Below are 19,070 nucleotides of genomic sequence, written 5' to 3'. Positions count from 1 at the left end.
GTGAGTGACTTTGGTTTAAGGCCGATTCAAACAGTCCAGTAGCCCCATCGTGTCAGTTTGTGAGTGAGTAGTTCTGGTTCCGGCCCGGCTCAAATAGTCAGATAACCCCACGGGCAAGCACAATGGAGCAAGGGTAAGTCTCGCAGCAACGCAGTCACACGCATGCATGTCGTCAAACACATATGAGAGGCATCAACCCCATACCACTGGAGTTTGATTAGCTGACCCAAGAAACAGTTGCAGGTGTAAGAAACCGGTTGTACACAGGTCGATATGCCCCTCTTCACAGCAATCGATTGATTCCAGGGTGAGTCAGTATAGTTTACGTTTAATGGGGTTACGTATATATCGGGTGAATTGTTTGGAATCCAGGTTAGACATGCTTTTGTGTGTGTGTGTGTGTGTGTGTGTGTGTGTGTGTGTGTGTGTGTGTGTGTGTGTGTGTGTGTGTGTGTGTGTGTGTGTGTGTGTGTGTGTGTGTGTGTGTGTGTGTGTGTGTGTGTGTGTGTGTGTGTGTGTGTGTGTGTCAGTACTCAGCAATAATTCAGCTATATGGCGAAATAGTCGAGTCTGGACCAGACAATCCAGTGATCAACAGCATGAAAATCGATCTTCGGATTTTGGACACAATGACATGTATCACTGTATTACATGTTTTCTAGAAAGAACGTTGCTATATTTCCTTACACAAGTGAACATTTTGTAGTCGGGGTGGTTGAACACCGTGTAATTACAGATGCACTTAAACACGTGTCACTGCTTAACAGCGTGTTCTCTTCCACATCAACTAAACCTGTATTACACCAACGGAACATGGCCATGTTTGACATAAACCTAGACTAACAACTAGTCTGTGAAATGAACACACTTTACACCTTTTAAGTACACTCGAGCTTGCATCATCTTGTTTCATCAATACTAAATGCCTCTAAGATGTTATGGTTCTGTTCCTGTACGTGCTTTTTCCAGGTGTTTTGACTTTCCAAGTGTTCATTAAGCAAGAGATAATTAAAGGTGTTAGTATGTAAGCCGATAAGTCTCACTGTCAGTTTTACGCCGCGCTCAGCAATATATATTTCCAGCGATATGGAGGCACGTCTGTAATTTAAATAATCGTGTCTTCTGGACCAGGCAACAATCCAATTCTCAACTCAATAAATAGCATGAGCATAAATCTACGCAAATGCGATACGATGTGTCAACCAAGTCTGCGTGTTTATAATTATAATTATATGTATATGTGTGTGTATGTGTGTGTGTGTGTGTATGTGTGTGTGTGTGTGTGTGTCGCCTTGCATTTACCCTTTAAGTATCATATGACCATCCTCTGCATGAGACTGTTATCTATCTAACTTGGAAATGCGTCACATGAGCATGCTTTTCCTGGGTCTTTGTTAATATATCGACACACGAAAGCTGCAGCTGGTCGTGTAGCGATCCCTGTGAAAAAGATGGTCTAAGGGAGCTAACTCTCACGTCTGCACTCTCCTGTCGTTTGAGGTGACAGGAAAGAAACCGAGGCAAGGTGTCATGCGACTTCCGCATCGTGGCATAATATTGAGGGAAGTGTGTTTACTCAAACACCGGTAACAAGGAAATGACAGCTTAAGGAACCGAGTACAGCCAAGCTACTACATTGAGGTAAACGTTACGCACGAGTATTCACATTGCTATGTTGGATAATTAGGCAATAAATATCCCGCATAATCATTGATGTGCCTGAGACCTCGCCTGTTTGGAACGGCATATACACTGTTGTAGTTTTCTGCTGTTTGACTGTGCACAGGCGTCAAATAGGTCCTTAGAACAACCATGAGTACATATTTCATAATTCTACACTCAAGTAATAATAGTAAGAGTAAATTAATTATTAGACAGTCTCTCACTTCTCGCGGTTGTTATGGTGTATGTTAAAGACATTAACGAAGCCACGCTGAAATGGCAAGAACGTTTGTCAGTGGCGACTGGTACATACATATCACAGAAAAGTCCGTATCCATTGGTGATTACAGGCTTTATCTGAATGTGTGAACAGGTGTCTGTATTCAGACATCAAGTTTAGTCATCTGTGTTGTGAGCAAATAAAGATGACATGTTAAGGTATCTGTGTATGTGTTTTGTTTCATTGTATACAGGTGTCATGTTAAGTTGTCCATCTGTGTATGGGTGTGTATTGTTTCATTACATACAGTTTTGTAATATCATGTCTTGATATGTTTATGTGTTTTTGTTTCATTGTATACAGGTGTCGTGTTAAGGTGTCTGTATATGGGTGTGTTTTAATTGTTTCATTGTATACAGGTGTTATGACATGTCTGTATACACATATTAAGGTGTATGTGTACATATGTGTGTCTGATTTTCTGAGCAGTGTACAAGTGACATGTGAGGGTATCTTTAGACACCAGTTACACAGTTAAGATGTCTGCCTGTTGCTTTTGTGTGTGTGTGTGTCTGTGTGTCTGTGTCTGTGTCTGTGTCTGTGTGTGTCTGTGTGTGTGTCTGTGTGTTAAGGCATCTTCTATGCATAGAGGTGTCTTATTATGATATCTGCATGTGTGTCATGTTGCAGTATCTTTGTATAGATGTGTCATGTTAAGTTCTCTGTATATGAACTTAACTTTTGCTTTCTTCAGTCTTTTCCAATGTTTCCTCAATGTGACAAGACATCACACAGCATCTTTGACCAAACTTTTGAATTTTTTATAATTTTGTGAACATTTGTTTTAAGTGACACACTGGATGTAAGCTGTTTGTCGTTTGGTTTTTTTTCAGAGAATGTGTACTGTCAACTCTAACCAAATAAGTCTAAGATAAAAGACTGACCTGATACAATGGCTGGTTTACTGAAGAACTTTGTCGGTGGTATTATCAATGCTGCCTCAGCCAACATCAACCCATACAAGGTCCAGGCCAGCAATGCCGATACATACAGGGGGTACGTCACGATACCATGATTGGTTTATTTGGTATCCAGACGTAGTTAAAGTTGGAGAGGCTGGACATAGATGGAATGAGTGAGATTGGCCACTTTCTGCAATATTCCAGCAATATCACAGCAAGGGAGAACAGAAATAGACTGACATATTGTACCCATGTGGGAAATTAAGCCCAGGTCTTCAGTGTGACTAGGCAATGCTTCAAGCCCCACTGTCTCGAATGGGAATACGTACTGGGCACACAAAAGCCTAAGGTTCTTTACTTTGAACATCTGTCTGCAATATTTGTCAACCATACCATTTTTTGTTTACCCTTTTGTTTGATAGCACTTAGGACAACTGAATTACTTTGAAATGTGTATTCCATCTTAGTGTGCCCCAAAGAATCTTGGTCTCATGTTCATGTATGGTCCTTCACTACCTGACTGCTGAGACAGATATCTATTGGGTTCAATATCATTGTAACCCGTGAAGGTCTCAGGGTAGAATAGGCTTTCAGCAACCCATGCTTGCCATGAAAGGCGACTATGCTTGTCGTTAGAGGCAACTAACAGGTCAGACTTGGTGCGGCATAAAACCAAACTCACTAACTCACTCACTCACTCACTCAATATCATTGTGTTGTTCACGGAGGATCCTCTGATGGAATCTACCTGATGTCTGTTCAAAATGTCAGATGTATTTGGAAATTATTTGTCTTATTAAGTTGACCTTGATTAACATTTATATCTTCAGACATTCAGTAATTATATCTGACTTGTACTGTATAATGTTTAACAGCTTTCAAGTGATAAATCGTGAGGAATGGCTGTTCCTGTACAAGCGCCCGGGGTGCTACGAGTGTGTCCTTATGATGACAGTCACCAGCAAGTGCTACAGGTGAACTACTTCATTTAGAAGGGACCCATGAAGGGACCCATGAAGGTCCCGGGGTAGAATAGGCCTTCAGCAACCCATGCTTGCCATAAAAGATGCTTGTCGTAAGAGGCAACTAACAGGATCGGGTTGTCAGGCTCACTGACTTGGTTGACGCATGTCATTGTATCCCTCATGCCAAGATCAGTACTCATGCTGTTGATTACTGGATTGTCTGCGCCAGACTCGAATATTTACTGATCGGCACCATATGGCTGGAATATTGCTATGTGTAGTGTTAAACAACAAACAAACAAATCTGTAGCCCAGCTGCTGTACACTTTCACCAGAGTAGAAATATATGATCCTGTTATCAGTTATTGTATAATCATTTGGATTATTCACCTTGTGACTCAGTGGCAAAATGTAATCCTCCTATCAATTTCAGTATATTTCGTATTATGATGGAGGGTGAGGCGTTGTCCCAGTTCAACATCCTCGCGCCAAAGATGGTGTGCCTTGTGAGCAGCAGCAGTAGTCTCAACCAGGAGGAAGTGTTACAGCGGGTCAGCGACTGCATCCGTGAACACCCCACCTGGACAGCTTGCCACATCGCTGCCTACACCGGTCTCTACGAATGCTTCAGACATGAAATTATCAGAGGGTAGGAGCAGAAAGTGACCATATCCACTGAAGAAGTATTGAGTAATAGGGACTCATTTTTTAGATGGATAGTATCTCAATGAAAGGGGTTAGGTTTGTGAAGAGAGACCAGAGGCAGTTAGAAGTTGGTCAGCAGTTTCGTAAAGGATGTATATCTCACAAAACATTTCTTTTTATTAAGTAAAAGATATGGTTTCTGAAAAAAAGTAATTAGATATGTTTAAAATGAATCTATCTTACACTAGATATTGTAGAGTGAATGAAATATGCTGACCTTTTTGTTTGTCATGAGATTTCGGCTGGTTATTCCTACTGAATTGTTAATAAGCTGCTGACCGCCCACTGGTTCTATTTTAATTGTCTTGATGTCTGCTGGACAATTCATGACAGATTTGTGATGGATCTGCATTTAATCTCTGACTGTTGTAGCCAAAAATGTTTGACACTTGATACTGTCAGTTGTTAATGAAATTTCCAAGTGTCATTAAGCATCTTCCAGTGATGTTTATACACATGGTTATGTTTACACAATTATTGTGACTTCAGTGCAATCAACACAGTGTGTAGTGCAACAGGGATATCTCCCCTGATGACCAGCGTGCAGGGCAAGCAGATGCAGTGTTTACAGGAGCTGCTGATGCTAGGAGCCAGGATCGATGTCAGTGACAAGTACGGACTCACCGTCTACCACCACGCTGTCCTCAACTTCCCATCATGCCTCTCAGTAAGTAACCAGGGTGGGTAAGAATTTGCCAGGTGGATGATTTTGTTTGGACTGCATGTGGACATAACAGATTCAAAATTATGTCCTCTGTCATTTGTCATCAATAACAGCATATTGTATGTTTCTTTTGCTTGCTGTTTGATGTATCAGTCCACCTGTTGATGATAGCCTGAATTGCTATACCAGTGTCATACTCATCAGTCATTTGCTAAATTAAGGGCTGAGATAAACATGATAATTGGTAGTAGAACCTAGAGAGTAGCCTCCCTTCAACAGTGTTCTTCCTACAGATGGTGGCCAGTCATGACAAAGAGGGAGTCGTGAACTGGTTAGATGGGCGAGGGGAGACGCCATTGTTGATGGCATGTAAGAAGAAACTACCAGAGGCGACTGAGATGTTGCTGCACATTGGTGCTGACCCAAAGATATCGGCTACTTCCTGTCTTCCTGTGCATGCAGCTGTTGATGCTGGTGATGTCAGGTAGGTGTTTTTTAATGTGTAACTTATCATCTCAGGAAGGAAATTGTCCCAAACATGGTGATCATATTTCTAATTTCTAAACAACCTAATAAAAAGAAACTACAATTCATGATGAACAGTTGTTATAAACAGAAAGATCACAACAGAAGATTTGTTGTTGGACACTGGCTACAATATGGCATCATTAACTGATTACGTTAGTGTGACTGGTCAGACATTTTGTGGAAACTGAGTAATAACAGGCTCAGTTGTGCTTTATGTAAGCTTCCCTTGCATGTTGTATGTAATGTGTTCACTCTCTCAAAATGTATGTACAAACAGGTCACTGGAACTGATCTGTCGGGCCCATCCTGACCAACTGGGTGCCCGCGATCACAAGTATGGAGGTACCCCATTACACTGGGCAAAGTCAAAAGAGGTAGGTGATGGGTCTCACTTGTCACTACCTAAGGGAGGGGCCTCACTGTGACACCCTGCACCTTTTCGGCAGAGGGGAACAATGTGGATTCTTGGCACTGTCTTGGGGATGGTTCTCCACTCTGACATTCTTTGAAAATTGTTATAAATATTTCAAGAACGATGATTTGTGATTTCAATCATATATTCTGTAATGCTGGTTTTGGGGGGTTTGGGGATTTTTGGGCAGAAAGTAAGATTATGATTTATTTGTGAAATACCCCGCTAAAACTGCTTTCAGCCATGTACACAGTTTCTACTGTTAAGTACAAATCATTGCCTTCAGGAGAAAAAATGGTAGAACTTGTAATTTTAACAATGGCAGTGTTTCAGTACAGATTCGTAAGTCGTTTTGAAGCATATGAAATAAAGAAGTTGATCATCCACAGAGTTTTGTTATCTCTGTAGCAGCAACTTCTAGAATGCCACTCAAACAATAAATTGTAGGTGATAGAGTTCCTGGCCCAGGCTGGATGTGACATGAACTCCATGAGCAACACTCAGGACACTGCACTACACGTGATGATCTTCACCCAGCGTCTGGACTGTCTAATGACCATGTTGTGCTACGGTGCAGACTGCAACATGGCCGACAAGAATGCTGAAACACCACTCCACTGGGCGGTGCAGGTAAGTCAGTGTGACTGCTCTCTGTTAAACATGACAAGAATGCTGAAACACCACTCCACTGGGCGGTGCAGGTAGGTCAGTGTGACTGCTCATTGCTAAACATGCACCTTTGTCTAGAGAAATTGAATTGTATGTTTGAAGTGTGTTTGTGTATATTTTATGAGTCGATTTATTCTCTCTACCAGCAAGATGACATCGAGTTTGTTCGGACATTTGTTGTGTTTGGAGCCAGTGTTAACTTGAGGAACAAGAACCGACATACAGCACGACATTTGGCAGCTGTGTCTAAAGGAAAGAATAAGTGAGTGGACTTATAAGTTGTCCAGTCTGTATGATTTAACCTTTATGATTATGTTTGAAACTTCCTAATAAGGCTCAAGATTCCCACTGAAATTCTTAAGAATGTTCTTAACATTTAGATTGTAGGTTTACCTCCTACATAACCCACAGTCTCCAAAGGTCTAAGCTAAGGGACTGGAGTCACTCTTTACATCAAGCACTATGTATCAAGTCACTCTTTGTGTCAAGCACTAAGCATCAAGAGACTCATCACATCAAGCACTAAATATTCAGTAAATCTTCACATAAAGCACTAAACATCTTTGGACTCTAGTTAATCTTGAGTTTGCTTCTTAAGGGATCTCATCTTGTACTTCCTACATGTGTCGGGGGCCAAGCGTTGTGGAGTGGACGTCAAGGGCTGTCTGGCTGGCTGTGTGCCTGAGGGCACCCACAATGGCATCCCCGACCCAGTCATGAGGGGCCTTCTGAGAGTGGATAGCGTAGGTAAGGTCCGTTAATTCTTAGATATTCTTACAATCACTTTCCTAATATGGTACAAAATTCAGGTGAACCACCAGTTTCATTTTGTAAGTTTCTTATAAGGTAAGGATATGTAGTTAGACTCTGTTCTGCCACCTACTCCTCAATACTTACATGCTTAGACACTTGCTCCAGTGTTGCATCCTTGTGGTTATAGACACCTTATCATCAACTGATAGTGTTAATAATACAATGGATATCTCCTCTGTTCAGCTCTGTTTGATGAGATGTTGTCAGCACACGTCCCGACAGATGCTACTATTGTCCACAAAGCGGGGTCAGTACTGGACATGGTGGATGCTCCCTCCAACATTGGAGATCGGGTGAGTTCCCTTAACACATGTATTATGTATTGCAGTCTGTAAATCTGCAGTCAATAGTGATGTTCAAATATTTTAAAGTTCTTGATTTGTCAGGACTGAGAGCTTTCACATGAACTTCAATCAGTGCAGGAAGTTTTCGTTAGTTTGCAAAAGTAGAAAATAAAAGTTCTTTACAATGGTATAAGGATTCCACTGTTGTGCTAAAAGATTCATAAGAAACCTACAACATATAAACAAGTGCTGTAAATGTCACTTCTTGAATATTTTAGCGCAAACCTACCAGGAATTTTGAAAAGTTCATTTATAGCAGTGATATGATGAAGAGATACGTGTAGCACCAATGGAGGTCGTGTTATTCATGCAGGTGTTGTGTCTGGACGGTGGAGGTATCCGTGGCTTGGTGCTCATACAGATGCTGATGGAGATCGAGGCTGCCTCAGGACGACCTATCAAAGACTGCTTTGACTGGATAGGCGGGACAAGCACTGGTGGCATTCTCGCTCTAGGCATTGCCAGGGGTGAGTACATTGTTGTGTACTTGGTGAAAAAAACAAAAACACTTATGTCCGTTGACTAGCTGAGAGTGATTTCAGAGAGTGAAGAATGATTGAGAAAACTAAAGTTGTAGTTGTCAGAAGTTGATTTTAGAAATGGTTTCCAAAAGTAGAAAGATCCGAAGTAATGTCTCATTAAAGATATTAAATCTGTTTAAATCCAAATTAGTATGACAGGATTAAATATTTGTGTATATTTGTAAGCAATGACTTATTTGTACAGATCTGGAGCAAGGATTCGTTAAACTTGGCTATGATGATGGTGTTACACCACAAAACACAATTTAGACTGTTCAGTGTATTGCCCCCATTTGTCAGGAACTAGATTGCCTGGTCTGGACTTGGTTAGTTGCAAGGTGCAGTTATATTGGTGTAGCTGTCATTATGTATGAAATGAAAATCCTCAGTGATAAATTGTGTTTTTCAGGGTTTTCCCTACAGTATCTGAAGGGTGTGTATTTCCGTTTGAAAGATGAAGTTTTTAAGGGCAGGCGACCTTACTCATCAGAACCATTTGAGGCCATGTTGAAGAGAGAGTTTGGCGAAACACCTGTGATGACTGACATTGTACATCCCAAGTGAGTGTTACTTTGGTCTGAAACTGACTCAGATATGTCTAACTGCTATCACATACATGTACAAAGAAGCAACAGGAAAAGGGATCAAATGATCCTGTTGACAGCTGGTGAGAGTTAAACATGGCTGGTTACAACCTGAAAGAAAACTAGGTGACGTAGTAGAGTTTCTGCCATAAGGTGGAAAGGTCTGGGGTGAAACTCCCAGCTGCTTGATACCATTGTTACTTGTTGTTACTTGGCCTGGAGCTCTGTGTATGTGGACGAAACAGGGACTTTCACCTCAGTGTCAGTATAGCAAATCAGAGAGGGTCATCCATGTTACACGGGATGTAAGTTAGCATTAGAACAGGTTGGTGGAACACACACATACACACATCGCTGTGTAAGTGATCTTCATATCGTTACCCCCATTTCCCTCCTCAGCTAACTGCACAAGATTACATCAGAAGGAGGTTTGAATGTCAGTTTGCCCAGATGTGAACTCTGGATTTGACAGTGCCACACCAATATCTGCAGGTTTCTTCTAAGTGGTAAACTTCTAAGACCTTTATCACTTTGTGCTGTTCTCCTACATTAAAGCTGTCATAAACTGATTGATATTAATGATAATGTTATGTTCAGTGCAGCTTTCAATCCATGTCACTCACTCACTCACTCACTCACTCACTGGATGCAAATAATGCATATTAAGTTCAGTTGAGATCTCGTGTAGTTATTTAAGTCATAGATATTTTACCAAGTATATCCCATGTGCTTGTGCACATGTGGTGTTTCAACTCATGAAGATCTGGGTTAGAATTGATCAGCAGCAACCCTTATCCTCATCATAAGAGGCAACATATAGCGACTGGTATCCCAGTTGCGTACATCAATGCTTGTGCCATTGATCACTAGATTGTTTGTTCAGACTTAATTATTTATAGAACACCTCCATATAGCTGGAATACTGCTAAGTGATGTGTTAAATAAGAGCCAAACTAAAACAAATCACACCAAACCAATCTGAACCAAACATGTGGTGTTTCAGAGTGCTGGTGACGGCTGTCCTAGCCGACCGCAACCCAGCAGAGCTGCATATGTTCCGCACCTACAGGAAGCCATTGAAGACCCCCCACAGAGACGACAAGGACGTGAAACTGGTAGAAGTTCAAGAGCCTGAGAGTAAGTCAGTGTCACAAAGATCAAGATCTAAAAAAGACCCATTAGTAATGACTAAAATCATACTTACAGGATACTTTTGAACTTTAAGTTATCAGATATCTCTGTTTGGGATTCAGTTTGGGCCAAAGACTCACTCAAATATCAGTAAAACATAACATGACATGATTTGTAGTCTTGCCCTATACTTGTTTGATATGAAAATATGGTTATTGCTGGTGTTGGTTTTCATAACTTTCATGACTATTTTGAGGTCTATACAATTCTTAAATATTTATCACACCTGGTCCTTGTCTTGGCAATGCTGGCAATGAAACAGGTATGTCATCTAGACATAATTGAATAATGTAGCTCACTGATGTATCATTGCAATCACATGACAATAAGATAGACGTGGCTCCTGCTCCAGAACAGCCAATATGGCTGGCAGCACGGTGTAGTGGAGCAGCACCTACCTACTTCAGGGCGTACGGAAAGTTCCTGGACGGCGGACTCATTTCCAACAACCCCACCCTGGACGTGCTGACGGAGATCCATGAATACAACCTGGGACTTAAACAAAATGTAAGACTTGAAAGACAAAATGATAAGGCCTGAAATGGCAAGTGGGAAATCTAGACTTTGACACATCTGGTAAACTTGAGTCTGGAAGGTTCTAATCATTCTTCCAACAAATCAAAGCTGTCAAGATTTCACACATGATGAAACTTCATATTAGTCAGGGGGAGATCTAGCCCTACAATCAAAGCATCCTTTTAGTCATTCCTGAAATTTCATTTTTCAGTTTGTGTTTTTCCAAGACTGGTCTAGAATGGAAGTTGCCATTTCTAATTTGATGTAAAAACAGCTCCTGATATTGAATTTCAGTTATTCCTGTCATTTTATTGTTCTGGCATAGTTCACAGAAGATTTCAGTTGTTTGTGTGGCAGCAGCAAGCACTTGGTTGTTATTTTGATTGAGAAATCTGCAAGAACATACAATATAATTGATCTGATGTTATGGATAGTCAGCTATAACAAGTTGATCCCTGAGGATTGCAAGTGTGCAGTTATTCTTAATTCTCATTAAAACATTAGCTAAGTCATAACAATGAAATAGTTTTTCCATTTTGTTATCTTCAGAATGAAGGTCATAAGGTACGGCCACTGGGATGTGTGGTGTCATTGGGTACAGGGCGTGTCCCACAGAATGTGGTACAGAATGTTGATGTCTTCAGACCGGAAGGACTGTTTGATGCTGCAAAAGCTGTTATGGGTGTCTCATCACTTGGCAATCTCATAATCGATCAGGTAACATACAGAAAGTTCTACTGAGAGTAATTCAGTAATTTGTAAAAAACAGGTTGTAAGACATGAAAATTGGAAATCGTAGCATGCAGCTAAGTTAATAAATTGAAAATGTCAGGCACAAAATTCTCAATAACACATGAGGATCCTGAACACATAGTGTTTATACAAAACAAATGTATCCCTGGGTGTATTTATATTATAGTGATAGTATTGCAATAGTACCCTGCCCTGCAATGATATTGCGATATTTGTGTTGCAGTACCATGAAACCAATTTAATAGCATTATAATCGTACTGATCACTATACTGATCGTCATGTTGATCAGTGTAATAGAAATGAATCAACTATTGTCAGCTGTGGCATTTCCATCCTTGTCATAACTCATATGAAAGGGAAGTAACTCTCATCTGCTGATATACATGAGAAATGGGAGTTTTCTTAGTGTTAACATCAGATGTAAAGAGATGGCTCCTAATTTTACAGGTTTTCATCAAGCATATTGCTAATATGAACCAGAGTTGATCTGGGTCTTTGGAGATTTTGATGAATATGATTTAAACTGATAGTGAAAACCTCAACCTGGGTCACAGACTGGCTTATATTGCCACTTCTGTTGCCTTTCTTTTACCTACACATGACTGAAAGTAAGAAGACTATATTTCAGTAAAACATGATACTGAGGGAATTTACACGGACAATAGGCGACTATGCTTGTCGTAAGAGGCGACTATCGGGATTGGGTGTTCAGGCTCGCTGACTTGGTTGACACATGTCATCAGTTCCCAATTGCGCAGATCGATGCTCATGTTGTTGATCACTGGATTGTCTGGTCCAGACTCAGTTATTTACAGACCACCGCCATATAGCTGGAATATTGCTGAGTATGGCGTAAAACTAAACTCACTCACTCACTCTAAAAATGTACTTAATTTCTATGTAAGTTTACAAACTGCCATTGCATAAAAAAATAGCCTTTGTCATACCTGTCTCCCAGAAATCTCACAGCTGCTATGCAATCCTTTAGGCTACTGTGTCGGAGGGGCGACCTGTCGACCGAGCCCGTGCATGGTGCAGCATGATCAACGTCCCGTTCTACCGCTACAGCCCACAACTCTCAGAAAATGTAGCACTTGACTGCCATGACAACTCCAAACTAATCAACATGATGTGGGAATCTCACTGTTACATGGTTGCCAACCGACACAGGATTGAAGAGCTCGCCACCATGCTTAATGTGTAAACTTATATGTGCTTAAACATTTTGAAATGCTGCTATAATCTGAATATGTATTACTTTAAACTGCCAGACACTGAAAACTTGTGTGTCAAGTTGTTTAAAATATTCACAGCAATGGAGATATTTTGGATGATTGGGATACATTGTTCAAGGCTTGATTAGAGACAGACTGTTGCCATATAGCTGGAATATTGCTGAGTTAAGCATGAACAACAGACCAACCAACCACCGTAACGCTGATTAAATATTCTTGGTATTCGGTATTGTGGACATTGGCAGGTACCACTTTATGAACATTTCATATTTGAAATCTATCTAAAATGTTTCTATTGTTGCCAGTATGAAGCATGACCCACCCAACCTCAATCCAACTGTGCCAACTGTATCAGATAATTGGATGTTGTAAATTTTCCAGTTCTAAGTAAGACATATACATTATTTGTTGTTTATGTGTTTTTCTACTTTTAGATTCTTGGTTCTAATAGGTTGTATTGCTGGCAGCAATGGACCTAGAAAATACTAAAAGGGAATTTGTGAATGTCTGCTCTTGTTAAATTCTAGACCATACAGTGATTACAGAGTTAAATTATGGTGCATGACCCACATATTTTTCCATAGTATCTCCCTTTAGGAATCAGGTTGAGAATGGTTCCGGGAATGTTTGTTGGAGGCAGCCAGACAATCGCATCAAATAATTGACTTTGATGAATTGCAAGGAAACTGCCTGTAGGAATGTAGTGGTTCTCCCAGTGCTCATGATTCACATCACCATCGTCTTTTGAACTAATGTGGTACAGTTGTGATAGTTGTAATATTGACAATTCTTCCTATTTGAGTTAGTGAATAGTGAGAGAAACATTTTCTTTCACAATTTAAAGGATGCTATATGAGTTAAAATCAGTGATTTCTCAGGATATCTATTTTGCCTTTTGCATTTTGATTTGATTGAAATGTTGTGAAACTGTGTAAGACATCTGTACATGTCCCGATATTCAGATTAGTTAAATGGCAAAAATACTCTTCGAATGTTTTTTCATGAATGTTTATCATTTTAATATCAGGTGATTTTGCATTGAAGGATAATACTATTTCCAGAAAATTATACAGATATCAATTCAGATGGAATATTTCTTCCAATTCCACCCCAAACATGGGGATTATTGTCAGCCATGTTGATTACAAAAGTGTTTCCTGTGGAGCAGTAGAAATATCACAGTTGTTTAAAATGACATTTATTTAAGGTGTATTTTTGTATTTTTTTGCATATGCTTGTTTAGTTACTGTTAGCTACTTAATGCTGTCATGTCAAGATAATATTTGCATAAAACTTTGTATACAATGGTAGTTCAGAGAACCCATGACATGCAATCAAATATGGCGACTGTGTTATTGGTTTCCAGTTCTCTTTCCTCTGGAAAGTACAGGAGCCTTGTACAAATGATTCCAAATATTTCAATATGATTGCTTGCAATTACAGCTCTGGAAGATATTTATTTCCAGTAGCTATGAATGACTATGTGAGCATGAATGTTGGCAGCAGATATGTTGGTAGTAGCTTGTTCTATAAATCTATTTGATTGTTGGCAGGAGAATAGTAGCTTGTACTATGTTACTGTTTGACTTGGCAGATGAGTAGTGGCTGGAACTATGATTTTGTTTGACTGTTGACAGGAGAGTAGCTCTTGATATGATTCTGTTTGGCTGTTGGCAAGAAGGAAGTTGCTTGTATTACAATTAGGTATGACAGGTGGCAGGAGAGCAGTAGCTTTTCCTATGGTATGGCTTGACAGTTGAAGGGAGAGTAGTAGCTTGTACTACAATTTGTTTTGTAGTTGGAAGGAGAGTACTACCTTGTACAATTTGTTTTGACAGTTGGAAGGAGAGTAGTAGCACAGGTTATAATTGTACTAGCTTGTATTAGTTTGTATGAAACCTTGAACATATTTTCGTCATGAACTATGTTTGAATGATGCTGGAAGATAAGTCTGATGATGTGAGGTAGATTGCACATGTTAAGGTTTTGTCATGTTCCATGAACAACGAGGGATGATTCTCTGAGGAATGGCTGTTGTGAGAGATCTGTTGTTTACATATGGGCTCTGGTCACCTTCGTCACTTACCACAGAGCTCATTTTGCTGTATGTGAATCTATGTTGAATGTATCAGGATATCATAATTCCATGGTAAATTGGTAAATCTACTTTTCATTGTACCAATTTTTGAATACAGAAATGTATTCTCTGGGACCAGTACATCTGTCAGCAGGGAATTGCGCCCCCAAACATACCAATGATTCCTTACATTTCGTGAATTGGTAATACAAACCAAGCTATCTGAAATAACCTTTGACTTTGTAACCAAGGTGACATGTTGTGTATATGGTATAACTCTATTGAAATATGCATGTAGTTGGTCTCATTTTGAAACACTTGATTATTTTATCTTATATTGATTTTTCACCACTTAGGAATTTTGAAATGAACATAAAAAGAAATTTAATAAATTGAAATGCTTTGGCATTGAATTGTTGTGGTCAGTTAAGTGTAAGGAAAGAAATGCTGAATCTGTATCAAGTATTTGTCTTATATTTATTGAATGTGGCTTTGTCTCTTATTCTAGTCCTTGAAACATAATATATTTACATGTGTGGCGCTATACTAGTATCTCACCATTTGCTTGAAACTTGTCCTGTGTTTCACCAGAACTAATATATTATTACTAGTGAAGGCATGCTCATGGATAGGAGACTGGTTTTCAGTATGTCTGGTTCCAGTTTTTAAAAATAATTCAAGTTGGAGTAAAGGTAAAGAACTTATTATCAATTCTTCACAGTGGAGTCTGGGTATTATAGTAGGGGTATAAGAATGATCAGTTTAGTATGCTGTATTTTATCTAAATGGTGATCAAGTTTTCATTATCTTTGCTTGAAAAAACTTTTGATGCTGTGGTATTAGAAAGCATTGTATTTTGGAGATGGGAGAAAACATGCCTCCGAGGTTTTGGTAGACAATGTAAAACCGGAGGGAGAGGTAAATCTACCAAAACCGAGAAGTGTTTTCTCTAACATATATACCGTCAGTGATGGATAATTAAAATGTAGGTGATCACTTAATGAAATTACATAACAATAACTGAAGCGTGCATAAAATCAATTTAATGACAGTAACTAGAAGTAGGTAATTTAATACCATAACCTTCGTCAGCAGGGTGGCAGTGCAGGATTGTCTCAGAAGACAGCATGCTAAAGCACTGTTATTATTCAATTATGAACCATCAGTTATTTCAGGATTGTCCCAATAATGGTAGTTTTCTTACCCTCCCTTACTCCCTTACTTTTTGGTGGCCCTCCTTTATGGACAATATTTCAGTGACCCATCTCATTGGACTAGAATATATCAGGTGACCCAACCAATTCTGCCTGAACGTAGTGAATGACCAGTCCCTCAGCAATCTTTTTGCTGAGCTGCTTGACTTTAATCCCGTTACATACCCACTAAGCAATATTCCACAGGCTGTAAGTGAAGATAAACTCCTATTTGCTGTGTTGTGATTTATGTTTTATTCCTGTGAATATATTTTCATTCCTCCTGAATGTTGAAGCTGTTACATTCGTGAGCATTGTCCATATTTGTCCTGTATTTGTACTTTCATAAGAATTGCCCATGGCTGTAATGTTGATACGTTAGGACACACCCTGGGGCAGTGCACATAGTGATGTGATAGGAATGCATCCAATCATGTGTTTATGACTGCTACCTACCACTCAGCAATCGATATCTACCAGGTATATATTGAGATATTAACAGATCGTGGCCCCGCCAGGTTTCCAGGTTATACTAGTTCCCCTGCAACCTATGCTGGTCATTTGAGGGAACACAGTGGATCATGTAGTTTTGCTGTGACTTGTGATTCTATGTCCATATACCCAGTTTGCATGAATTTATCACTGGATTGTATGATCCAGACCGCGATATTACTACTGGAAATTGTCAAAAAACATTGCCTAGAAAGGAATTATCTGACTTTTGGTTGCTTGCTGCATATTTCAGTCATGAATTCTATGCCCATACACCATGGACCTAGTAACTTTTTCAGGATTTGATGGTACAGTTGATCAACCAACGTTGACGTGATTCTTCCTAATACCAAAACATACTTCATTAAAAAGAAAAATCATACAAATAGTAACATTTTTCAAAACATCCTGTTTTCAGTGACCTTCGAACAGTTATTTTCATGATTCAGATTTGACATGCAGAAGTAAACAGAATGTTCTTATTGACCCAAATGAGGTCAGAAATGGACACAATGTTAGTGTTGCATATTATAAGATAGGAATTTATGAATAAATTTCAGGTCTTGATAAATGTCACCCGCATGAGGAGATGGGGTAGCCTTGTGGTTAAAGTGTTGATTTGTCACACTGAAGACATGGGTTTGATTCCCCATGTGGGTACAATGTTTAAAGTACATTTCTGGTGTACACTTCCATGATATTGCTGAAATACTGCTAAAATCTGCATTAATCCATATTCAGTCACTCACTCACTCAGTCACTCACTCACTCAATAGTCTGCAGACTAGATGTGGCATCTTATAACCTGGTCTACATTTATAATGGACCCTGGGATCTTTCTGTAGACAGAAGAAACATGTGGGTCTTTAGGGGCATTGTTAGACATATATTGTTCATGTCAATGTTCTTATTTCTGTTATTCCATGAAATGTTTATTGAGTTTGTCAAGTTTATTGATATTTATTTTCAGTGTTCCTTGTTTTGTAAATTGATATGTGATAAGACTTGTTTTAGAAGTGATTTCGTTAGTCTGATGATTGAAGCATGCCATCATTGGCCATATTGTCTTTCCAGTTACAATCAAGTTGGAGAAAACCCATAAGATTTAAAGTTAGCATTTCATCTTATAAGAGATCTTGGCAATGCATATCATGATGGTGTGAATTGTCAGAGGATAAACTAGAATATTGCTGAGTACGTGGTATAAATAACATACAAATTTGCTGAGAAGGTTCACCATCATAAACTGAAAAGGAAAAAGAAATGTTTATTGGCTCACATGTTCTTTGAGACATAAACAGGCAACATGTTGAGGCATGAGGTTGAGGTTGCTTGAGGTTGACAGCCAGGTGAAACCCCAGTCTGTGACTGCGTGGGAACACATCACTAAAGTATGTTATTATTTGCCTGGGTTTGTCAGCTTTGTTTATAAAGGATACATGTCCAGGACCTGCAGCACCATGGACAGGGTCTCATCTGACATCAAGCTGACACACTGGTGTAACCAACATACTGGTCAGTAGGGCACCACACTCACTCACTCACTCACTCACTCACTCACTCACTCACTCACTCCGTCGCTGATTGCTGGGGTAGCCTAGTGGTCAGAGTGGTCACTCATCATGCTGAAGACCCAGGTTTGATTCCCCACATGTGTGAAGCCGATTTCTAGTTTCCGCTGCTGTGATATTGCTGGAATATTGCTAAAAGCAGCTTAAACCTTAACACACCCACTGACAGCCAGCTGACACATAAATCACAAACCATTGGTTTGATATGAAGAGGTATCTTTTTATTATGGTCGTTATAATGAATGATTGTCCTGAGCATCTGCTAGTTCTCAAATGTGACACTTGAATAAATCTCACTTGAAAACATACCTTTAGTTGTCTCGCTTTATTGTATACAACTCCGTCCATAGTCAGTCTGTATGCAGCTTACACTAACTATAATGAATCTGTATAGAACATTATCCCATAGAAAGTCAGTACAGCTGACATCAAACATTGGGAGTCTGTAACATCAGCTCATTGTGAGTGTCTATGCAACCCAGTGTGTCATACAGACCCTGAAGCAAATATATCCAAGAAACCCCATGCAAATATAGAAAATGTGGCAACTCTAGATTAAAAGGATGAAAGTCTCAGAGCTCCTTTTCATTCAACCCATTTTGAGTCTCTATTTTACATCAGCCCTTAGTGAGTCTGTATGCAGAGTTGAAAACTCCCAAAATTTCAGCCAAACAACTCTCAAAAGTTACCAGACCGGAGGGAAAGTTGCCAGTCCAGAATTTTCTTGATAAAGAAAAATAATCTAACGGTGAATAAGAGGACGGAAACTGCTTATTTTTTTCAATTCTGTTTCTATCAAGGTTTTAGTCATTATACTCAATGTCAGATTCGTCCAAGACTATCAGGCGTGTAACCTTTTAAAACTGACCCTCCGGTCGCCACCCAGGCCACCCAGGATGTTCAGGCAGGTGGATGTTTGCAACACACTGCTGTATGCAACCTATTGAGTCTGCATGGAAGCCATTGTGAGTCTGTATGCAACCCACTGAGCA

At 39.6% G+C, this 19,070-nt stretch overlaps 1 protein-coding gene across 1 annotated transcript; it reads left to right on the top strand.

Annotated features, from left to right (window-relative positions):
- Positions 1 to 1,498: 1,498 nt before the first annotated feature.
- On the top strand, positions 1,499 to 15,230 carry LOC137284377 (85/88 kDa calcium-independent phospholipase A2-like). Its single transcript, XM_067816158.1, has 17 exons — positions 1,499 to 1,641; positions 2,776 to 2,938; positions 3,720 to 3,818; positions 4,243 to 4,458; positions 5,004 to 5,181; positions 5,472 to 5,662; positions 5,984 to 6,080; positions 6,566 to 6,748; positions 6,934 to 7,049; positions 7,386 to 7,534; positions 7,784 to 7,893; positions 8,258 to 8,411; positions 8,875 to 9,025; positions 10,053 to 10,186; positions 10,593 to 10,747; positions 11,306 to 11,473; positions 12,499 to 15,230. Exons 2-17 carry the CDS (start codon positions 2,835 to 2,837, stop codon positions 12,712 to 12,714), a joined length of 2,421 nt encoding a protein of 806 aa, XP_067672259.1. The 5' UTR covers positions 1,499 to 1,641; positions 2,776 to 2,834; the 3' UTR covers positions 12,715 to 15,230.
- Positions 15,231 to 19,070: the final 3,840 nt, after the last annotated feature.

The sequence above is a fragment of the Haliotis asinina genome, chromosome 5 (assembly GCF_037392515.1).
Source record: "Haliotis asinina isolate JCU_RB_2024 chromosome 5, JCU_Hal_asi_v2, whole genome shotgun sequence".
Classification (NCBI taxonomy): Eukaryota; Metazoa; Mollusca; class Gastropoda; order Lepetellida; family Haliotidae; genus Haliotis; species Haliotis asinina.
Note: the sequence above shows the minus strand (reverse complement) of the source record. Positions and strands in the feature narration are given on the sequence as shown.

Excerpts from the sequence above, each read along its gene's own strand:
- LOC137284377 (XM_067816158.1), top strand. The coding sequence starts at position 2,835 with ATGGCTGGTTTACTGAAGAACTTTGTCGGTGGTATTATCAATGCTGCC. Across the intron at positions 8,412-8,874 it reads CGCTCTAGGCATTGCCAGGG|GGTTTTCCCTACAGTATCTG; the intron begins GTGAGTACATTG and ends TGTGTTTTTCAG. Across the intron at positions 11,474-12,498 it reads GCAATCTCATAATCGATCAG|GCTACTGTGTCGGAGGGGCG; the intron begins GTAACATACAGA and ends GCAATCCTTTAG.